We start from the raw sequence: 10,025 nt of genomic DNA, 5'->3' as shown, positions 1-10,025 counted from the left end.
GTTTTTTTTTCAACCGTGGAAACCCCAGAACCAGAAGTAGTAGGATTGATTCTCATAATAATAAAATAAATAAATATGTCGAAATGTTTTTTAAAAAATTATCGAATTCAAAAAAAAAATGTACGCTAACACGTCGATCGGTTAATTTCAATAAAATGGAAATTAGCACTCAATTTTGTTGGCACCATGCAATTGAACACGAACCAGAGATTAATTCATGTATTCTGAGATCTGAGAAGTCACGAGTTAACCCTACAAATGAAATAGGGATTGAAAGAGTAAATATTCGCCTGCGAAACCTTTTTTATTGAAAAATTGAGGACAATACAATAAAGAACAAAATAAGGATTTGGTAGAATAATACAATTTTTTTTGATATTTCTATAAAAAAAATTCTATTTACTCAATCTCAAAGAATTTCACGTTCAAAGTATATCATATATCATTTCCATTAAGGAGATGATAAGAACATTTTTTTCCTATAGAATCCTTAAGGTATATCAAAAGTAATTAAAGTAATCAAATATCATTCTTTTCTATTATTCTCTTCTGTGACCTCAAATATTAATTTCAATAAAATGGAAATTAGCACTCAATTTTGTTGGCACCATGCAATTGAACACGAACCAGAGATTAATTCATGTATTCTGAGATCTGAGAAATCACGAGTTAACCCTACAAATGAAATAGGGATTGAAAGAGTAAATATTCGCCTGCGAAACCTTTTTTATTGAAAAATTGTTCAAAGTATATCATATATCATTTCCATTAAGGAGATGATAAGAACATTTTTTTCCTATAGAATCCTAAGGTATATCAAAAGTAATTACATTTTTTTCCTATAGAATCCTTAAGGTATATCAAAAGTAATCAAAAATCATTCTTTTCAATTATTCTCTTCTGTGACCTCAATCAAATATCATTCTTTTCTATGACCGAAAAATTGTTCAAAGTATATCATATATCATTTCCATTAAGGAGATGATAAGAACATTTTTTTCCTATAGAATCCTAAGGTATATCAAAAGTAATTACATTTTTTTCCTATAGAATCCTTAAGGTATATCAAAAGTAATCAAAAATCATTCTTTTCAATTATTCTCTTCTGTGACCTCAATCAAATATCATTCTTTTCTATGACCGAACATTCTTTTCTTTCTATAGCCTCTCACGCGTTTTTACGGGACATCTACATAAGACTTCACTTCTACATCCTCTCGCTTCTTCCCAAGGCCCTTCAAGCTCTTCAGCACCTCCATTGCCATTTACCAATATAAATAGCTCAACCAGTCTTTTTGTAGCCGATGTGGGACGAAGTGCACTATACTCTTTGAATTATAGATACAGTATGTCGCCCTTTGAATCACATAACTTCATCTGATCTCTTTCTCTCTTCTCTCTCAGCTCATAACACACTTTCTCTATTACACACAAATTTACTTCCTTCTACTTAGTTCCTTGGTCTCTCTCACTCAGAGTTCACGTTTCATTTTTCTGGTTAGTATTACACGCTTCCGTTATGATCCCCCCTCTCCACAGACCACATTATTTCCAATATTTGTACTTAATATATCAGTTTTGTGGGTTTCGTTAGCTGTTGTTTTCATTCCAATGAGCTTATTAAGGGTATGTTGTTGTTGCCATTGCTATGAGCTCATTTAGGGTGCGTTTTTGTTGCCATTGCAATGACCTCATTTGGAGTTGCTGTTGCTTTCATTCCAATGAGCTCAGTCGATTAGCTGAGAAAAAGGGATTTGATCATTTAATTTATTCGTCGTGAAGTGAAAATGGTTATATAGATTACACGGAGTATGTTGTTGTTATCGTCGCAGTCATTGTGTGTGTGAAATGGAAACTTTTTTTTTTTTTTGCACCCTTTTTGTTGTGTGTGTCTATAACTATTTGCCACTTCATTTCTTTTCTTTTTCCTCGACAAATTTGCTTGTCTTTCTGTTGGGTGAAAAGGCAAGAATTGCCTAAAAGGGAGGATGATATTTTCTTGCTTCTCTTAATTTTCTTCTACCCTTTTTGCAACATTTCTGACTCTTTTCGAATTTGGACAATTATATACAGTATTTGCAAGATCAAGATGGAGAATCAGGGGTCTCCCCAGCTTCCTCCAGGTTTAAGATTTAATCCTACTGATGAAGAACTTGTTGGATACCTCGAGAAATGGGTTAATTTCGAGTTTGATGACGGTTTCATCTTCATCCGTGCTATTGAGCCCGGTATGGAGCCCTGGTACATCAAAGGTAACATTCCTTCTTTGAATATTTTTGGTGAGCTTTAGAACATGCATCTACCCTCATTCCTATGTGGGTTGTGGGCTAGGCCGGATTGACCAATTAAGTAAGAATTATCTAATAATTTCAATTTAGTAATGTCAATTACATATGAAATTTTCGTATTGGACTGTTGGTTTCAATACAATTTTGATTGCATTGTTTTGTTGGTCTTAGTATACATATTTGATTAGAACTTAGAGATTATAGTTTAGATACTGTATAAATATAATATATAACTTTATATCTGCACTTTACTACTTTTGATATTTAGATTTTGCAATATGAATATATAATGGGTTATATTGAGTTTTGAGTACTCCTCGTCTTGTGACTTTTAGTACTCTGCTTTCTTTTTAGTTTTATAGTTTTTGATCAATTTTTTTTAGTTGGCCCAAAGGCCGGCCCAACTCAGACTCATGGGCAAAAAGGGCTTTATCCAAAGGGAGCGGGGCAAAGAAAAAACTCGTTTTAAGATGGGTTCCAAATTTTTTAGTCCAACGCTATCAAATGACATATTTTTGTGCGGATTGTCCTTCTTTTGGGGTGGCCTTTAAATTTTGTCTCTCATATTAATGGTCTTTAAATTTTGGCCCTCATCTCTGTGGTCTTTAAATTTTGCCCTTCGCTTGGAAAGATGGGCGAATACCTGAGGTTTTGGGTTCGTACCCCTGCTCAGGCATAAAATAAATAAAAAATTCGCAAGGCAGGACTGGGGGCGTGTATGCCGGATCTAGCATACACTTCTTAAAGAAAAACTCTATGGCAAAAGTTTTAAGGAAAAACTCCTTAAAAGTTAGCCTTGAAAAGTAATATATATATATATATATATATATAGCAGACTTTTAGTTAAGCGTAACTTAAAGTCTGCCGGTGGGGGCAGAGTGAAATTCAAACTCTGCCTTGTAAAATTTTTAAATTTTTTTTTTTATTGAACGGTGGTTTAAACCCGAAACTCATGGATTTTAGGCGAAGGACAATAATTAATGATCACCAATTTGAGGGCCAAAAGTTAAAGACCACCCCAAAAGAAGAGCAATTCTGCGAACTGCTCATCAAATGACGGGTTGGACTGGGTAGGCCCAATGGCTAAGCCCATATTTGCGGCTCCATTACTTTGCAAGCTAGCTACAATTAAGTTTGTTTTTCTTTTTATTTTTAACCCATCTATATATTCCTTCTAATTTGTGAGTTAATAATGAAAATAAAAGTAAACAAATTATTTTAACTTATTTTTTAGAGTGATTACGTTATCATGACTTGGATTGCATTGAAGGACTATCACATTGTTCAGCCTTATTGCCTAGGTATTAGGTATTGTCTTTCCTGAATATATATACTAATATTTAAACACTTAGATGATCTTAGTAATCTTTTTTGTTACAGATAAAGCTAAAATACCGGGACATGAAGAACAAAAAGAGTGGTATTATTTGGTTTGTAATAAAAGGAAATATGAGACAGGAACAAAGATAGATAGAACCACAGAAGCTGGATACTGGAAGAAATCAGGATCAGATACGCCAGTGTTTTCAAAGAATGGGGAGAAAATAGGTACAAGGACAAGCCTTTTTTTCCATACAGGAAGAGCTCCTCAAGGAACCAAAACTAATTGGACTACTTATGAATATCGTCTCCTAACCTACCCACATGGACCTCCTGATCAGCCTCAGGTTAATTAGTTCTCAGTATTATTATTTAATTAATGGATTATTATAATTACTAGTAGTACTATTTATGCAAAAGGTACTGCTTAATCTCTGTCTTTCATTCTTTTTACCTTGGTTTGCTTCTTTTGACCCTAGGAAATTAAGAAGAAGAAGAACGGATCCTTTTTTAAAACAATACTCCTATGTAAATTATGACTATGTATTTCAAAATTGTTCACTGTTATTGGGGCCACAAAAAGTCGTGGTCTTAGAGACCTAGACTAGTGAAAGGAGGGGTGGACTCACGAAAGAGGTGGTGAGTGGTGAGTAGTGAGTGAAATGTAAAGTGTGTAAATGGACCTCACTATCCAAGTGTCAAAAATACAAATGGAGTCTCACACAATTATTGTGCCTCTATCATTGTAAAAAATTCCAAGTCTGCATAATAATTAACGTGCGTATATAACAAATTTACAAATTAAAGTTGAGAATCAAAGTTTATTTCCTGTGCTTTGATTATTCTATGTTATCTGTGTCGCTTGCGTTACTTCATTTCCATATCGCTTTGAATCTCTTAGCCGTATCTGACCTCTTTTTATGTTTTTATTGAGTCGAGGGTCTCTCGGAAACAGCCATCCTACATTGGTAGGAGTAAGGTCTGCGTACACTCTACCCTCCCCAGACCCCACGTTGTGGGATTTCACTGGGTTGTTGTTGTTGTGTTGTTGTTGTTTGACTCTACATGGTTTTACTAGTTACTAACTAGCTTGGAATTCTTTGAATTTAACTGATTTTGAATTCGATTTCACAGGAAGTAACTTATTTGGAATTTAATTTCGCAGGCATATCAAGGATGGGTTATATGCAAGGGATTCATCAAGAAAAGTCCTCCAAACAATGAGTCACGGTTAGAATTGTCGAATAATGATTTGCCTATTGAAGCAATTCCCAGCAACCCAAGTTCAACAACGCATCATAATGATCCTCCCAATCCAATGTTTAACCAAACATCAAGTTTCAATCAATTCACCTTTAATCCAACTATGTATACATCTCACTATGATCAGAATTATATGAGCCAAGTGCCTGCAGGTAACCCAACTATGTATACTTCTCACCATGGTCAGAATTATATGAGCCAAGTGCCTGCAGGTAACCCAACTATGTATACTTCTCACCATGATCAGAATTATATGAGCCAAGTGCCTGAAGGTAACCCAACTATGTATTCTTCTCACCATGATCAGAATTATATGTGCCAAGTGCCTGAACGTAACCCAACTATGTATACATCTCACCATGATCAGAATTATATGAGCCAAGTGCCTGAAGGTAACCCAACTATGTATACATCTCACCATGATCAGAATTATATGAGCCAAGTGCCTGCAGGTAACCCAACTATGTATACTTCTCACCATGATCAGAATTATATGAGCCAAGTGCCTGCAGGTAACCCAACTATGTATACTTCTCACCATGATCAGAATTATATGAGCCAAGTGCCTGAAGGTAACCCAACTATGTATACATCTCACCATGATCAGAATTATATGAGCCAAGTGCCTGAAGGTAACCCAACTATGTATACATCTCACCATGATCAGAATTATATGAGCCAAGTGCCTGAAGGTAACCCAACTATGTATACATCTCACCATGATCAGAATTATATGAGCCAAGTGCCTGCAGGTAACCCAACTATGTATACTTCTCACCATGATCAGAATTTTATGAGTCAAGTGCGTGCAGGTAACCCAACTATGTATACTTCTCACCATGATCAGAATTATATGAGCCAAGTGCCTGAAGGTAACCCAACTATGTATACTTCTCACCATGATTAGAATTCTATGTGCCAAGTGCCTGAAGGTTACCCAACTGCGTACTCGTAAGAAAATTTCCAAAACTGACCTCCAGATTCCGACCTCAAAAGAAGTCAGAAAATTTACGATTTTTTAAAAATATTTTTTAGTGCCAAAAAACTAGAAAAGTGGAAACGGAGCTCTGGAGGTCAGTTTTTCTAAAAAAAAATTAAAAAAAAATTAATGTCTTAAACCAACAAACACCAATGATCTACTTGTAGAAATGTATCCTACCATTGTCTGGGTACGTCGGTTTTGGCATTTTTGTAGTAGTGGCGGTCTCCAACAAGATTAAAGTGGAGTTTTGTATGAAGTTAAAGGCAGCTGATGAGTATGAAGCAAAAGGTAGAATACATAGAAGGAAATTTGGAAGAAAAACTGGAAGCTGCAAGAGGGACGTAAATGGTGGCCTTTAACCACATATGGAGAATACTTCTTTTTTTTCCTTTCAAATTTATTTTGTTTTCATTTGTTAATGATAGATAATGTAAATATGTACTCATAGAATATTTTGTAAATCTTCTAATTTAAGTTAGTATATTTTGTATCCTAATAGGACATTGTAACTATGGTATATTTACCAATTCCATCAATGAGAATAATCACGGAATTAATCTCTTTCATGGTATCAGATACTAGGTTTTCTTTTCCTTCTCTTCCGCTGCCCTAATTCTCTGACGTCCTATCCCATTTTTCCGACGTCTTCTTCTTCTTCTTCTTCTTCTTCTTCTTCTTCTTCTTCTTCTTCTTCTTCTTCTTCTTCTTCTTCGATTGCCGTCCATTTTCTTGCCTTCCATCAATGGCAGACACCAAGTTCCATCCTGCCTTGGCTGTCTCCAATATCAAGAATCACATCCCAATCATTCTTGAGATGGAAACGGATCATTATTCGGCTTGGGCCGAATTATTCAAACTTCATGCCCGGTCTCACCGTGTCCTTTCCCACATTCTGCCAACCGGAAAGGAGAAGGCTCCTACCACCGACGACGAAAAGGAGTTGTGTCCACTTTGGATGCCACGGTACTTCAATAGGTATATGCAACCATCTCCACAGACTTATTGCATACGATCATCGAAGAAGACCTATCGGCAAAGGAGGCCTGGGATAGCCTCCGTAATCTTTTTCAAGACAACAAAAACTCCCGTGCTGTTGCTTTGGAACATGATTTCTCTCATGTCAAGATGCGGTATTTTCCAAACGCTTCGGCGTATTGCCAACGTCTCAAGACCTTGGCCGATCAACTTAAGAGTGTGGGGGCTCCGGTGACCGACAATCGCCTCGTTCTCCAACTGGTGGCTGGACTCCCCGAGGCATATAAGAATTTGGGTACCTACATCCGCCAAAGTAAGCCTCTTCCACCATTCTCCGAAGCTCGGTCAAGTTTGTGCCTTGAGGAAAAGGCGTTGGCTGAGATGCACGATGACTCGCCCGCGACTATGGTGGCTAATTCCAAACGTGATTTTGATGACTCTTCTCATCTGGAAAATTCTGGTCGTGCTCCCCATCATCGGGGCAAAAATAACAACAAAAACCGCGGCTCTAGCGGCGGGAATAATAACGGCGGTGGTCGTGGTTCGAGCAGCGGCAGTGGCAGTTGACGCCGTGGAGGACGCCCCTCGGGTGACCAGCAGCAGTGGCAACAGCCCTCCTCACAGTGGTAGTGGGGTTGGATGCCGCAGTGGGCTCCCCCTTGCCCTTATCCGACCATGCAGTGGGCTCGGCCACAGCAGCAGTGGCAGCCGCCATCTTCTTCGTCTGGCCCGAGGTCGCTGGCCCAGCCTGGCATTTTGGGTTCGCGACCACAGCAGCAAGCATATGCAACCGCGGGCCCCCCGACGCAATGGACTCCGACGGATATTGAATCGGTCATGCACACGATGACGTTGAACCAACCCGATTGGAATTGGTGTATGGATACCGGCGCCACGTCCCATATGACATCCACAAAAGGTACTCTCTCGTCTTATTTTAATTTGATCAATCGTAATACTGGCATTGTTGTTGGTAATGGTAATTCAATTCCAATTCGAGGTTGTGGTCATGCTAAATTGCCTCCCCCGAACCCTCCTTTATTGTTAAACAATGTCCTTCATGCGCCAAAACTTATAAAGAATTTGATATCGGTTCGTAAATTTACTACTGATAACTATGTGAGTGTTGAATTTGATCCTTATGGGTTTTCTGTGAAGGATTTCCGGACGGGGATGGCTCTCATGAGGTGTAATAGTATGGGTGCTCTCTATCCATTGTCCACCTTCAAATATTCCACCAATTCACCATCGACTTTTGCTGCCTTGTCTTCTATCCGTTGGCATGATCGTTTGGGCCACCCGGGAGCTTCTATTTTGGATTTTCTTAGGCGTAATAAAAGCATTGAATGTAATAGTTCTAGTTCATCTAGTATTTGTCATTCTTGCGTTCTTGGTAAACATGTTAAGTTGCCATTTGCTAGTTCTATGTCCGAAACTTTATTTCCGTTTGACATTATTCATAGTGATTTGTGGACTTCTCCGATTTTGAGTTCTATGGGCCATCGTTATTATGTTATGTTTTTGGATGATTTTACCAACTATTTGTGGACTTTCCCTTTGGCTAGAAAATCTGATGTTTACTCAAAATTCATGGATTTTAGGACCCATATTCTTACTCAATTTGAACGTCCTATCAAGAATGTCCAATGTGATAATGAGAGGGAATATACTAATAGCCAATTCGGAAAGTTTTGTGCGTCCAATGGGATGTCTTTCCGTCTTTCGTGTCCTCATACATCCTCTCAAAATGGGAAAGCAGAAAGAAAAATTCGTTCACTAAATAATGTCTTCCGGACTCTTCTTGCTCATGCTTCCATTCCTCCGTCTTTTTGGCATCATGCATTGCAAATGGCGACGTATCTCCTTAATATTTTACCAAGTAAGCTATTGGGTTACAAATCACCTTTAGAGGTCCTTTACCAACGGAAACCGTCTTATTCTCATCTCCGAGTCTTTGGGTGTTTATGTTATCCCCTTTTTCCGTCTACTACTATTCACAAGTTGCACCCTCGGTCAACTCCATGTGTCTTTTTGGGATATCCACCAAACCATCGTGGCTACAAATGTTTTGATTTATCTTAAAATAAAATCATTATCTGTCGTCACGTTTTATTTGATGAGACTCAATTTCCGTTTTCCAAAATCCATACTCCGGCTCCCACCACTTATGACTTCTTTGATGATAGCCTCTCTCCTTACTTGATCCATCATATAGCCGCCATCCCTCCATCGCTGCCCGCGACACAGCACCACGGCGACACCTCCCAACCTGGGCAGCAGCCTCCGTCGTCCTCGATGCCGGACCAGTCTGCCTCTCTCCCCCACCAGCTTGCCACCAGCCCGCCAACTTCGTCCATTCCTACACCTGTCCAGCCCAATACCCGCACTCACATGGTCACTCGTAGTCAACGCGGCATTTTCAAACCCAAGCACCCATTTAATCTACATGCGACGGTTACCAAGTCCCCCATACCTCGTAAACCGTTGGATGCGCTACGTGACCCGAATTGGAAATTGGCCATGGATGATGAATATGATGCTCTTATTAAAAATAAGACGTGGGATTTGGTACCCCGTCCACCTAATGTGAATGTTATTCGGTCTATGTGGATTTTTACTCATAAAGAAAAGTCTAATGGTGATTTTGAGAGGCATAAAGCTCGTCTTGTATGTGATGGCAAAACACAGCAGGTTGGCATTGATTGTGGTGAGACGTTCAGTCCGGTCGTAAAGCCAGCAACGATCCGCACTGTCTTAAGCCTAGCTCTATCTAAGCATTGGCCCATTCATCAGTTGAATGTCAAAAATGCATTTCTTCATGGCGAGCTCAAGGAGACGGTTTATATGCATCAGCCTATGGGTTTTAGAGACCCATCTCGTCCCGATTATGTGTGTTTGTTGCGCAAGTCCTTATATGGGCTTAAACAGGCACCGAGAGCTTGGTATAAAAGATTTGTTGACTTTGTTTCTTCCATTGGTTTTGCTAATAGCAGGTCTGACCACTCCTTGTTCATCTATCGCAAAGGCTACCACTTGGCTTACATTTTACTATACGTGGATGATATTATTCTTACTGCTTCGTCAGATGCTCTCCGCTGTTCTATTATGGACCTTCTTGGCTTAGAATTTGCTATGAAGGACTTAGGTCCTTTGAACTATTTTCTTGGCATTGCGGTGACCCGTCACAAGGGTGGTAT

The 10,025-nt window shown here is 38.8% G+C and overlaps 1 protein-coding gene across 1 annotated transcript; it reads left to right on the top strand.

Moving 5' to 3' along the window:
- The first annotated feature begins 2,089 nt into the window (after nucleotides 1-2,089).
- Nucleotides 2,090-5,778, top strand: LOC132601314 (NAC domain-containing protein 20-like). The gene is made up of 3 exons (XM_060314415.1): nucleotides 2,090-2,252; nucleotides 3,669-3,955; nucleotides 4,774-5,778. The coding sequence occupies exons 1-3, from the start codon at nucleotides 2,090-2,092 to the stop codon at nucleotides 5,776-5,778; spliced, it is 1,455 nt and encodes a 484-aa protein (XP_060170398.1).
- Nucleotides 5,779-10,025: the final 4,247 nt, after the last annotated feature.

Source organism: Lycium barbarum, chromosome 7, assembly GCF_019175385.1.
Source record: "Lycium barbarum isolate Lr01 chromosome 7, ASM1917538v2, whole genome shotgun sequence".
NCBI classification, from domain to species: Eukaryota; Viridiplantae; Streptophyta; class Magnoliopsida; order Solanales; family Solanaceae; genus Lycium; species Lycium barbarum.
This window is presented reverse-complemented; position numbering and strand designations above follow the sequence as displayed.

Bases quoted from the DNA above. Each gene is read 5' to 3' on its own strand.
- LOC132601314 (XM_060314415.1), top strand. From the start codon at position 2,090: ATGGAGAATCAGGGGTCTCCCCAGCTTCCTCCAGGTTTAAGATTTAAT. The intron at 2,253-3,668 runs GTAACATTCCTT...TTTTTGTTACAG, and splicing joins GGAGCCCTGGTACATCAAAG to ATAAAGCTAAAATACCGGGA. The intron at 3,956-4,773 runs GTTAATTAGTTC...TTAATTTCGCAG, and splicing joins GACCTCCTGATCAGCCTCAG to GCATATCAAGGATGGGTTAT.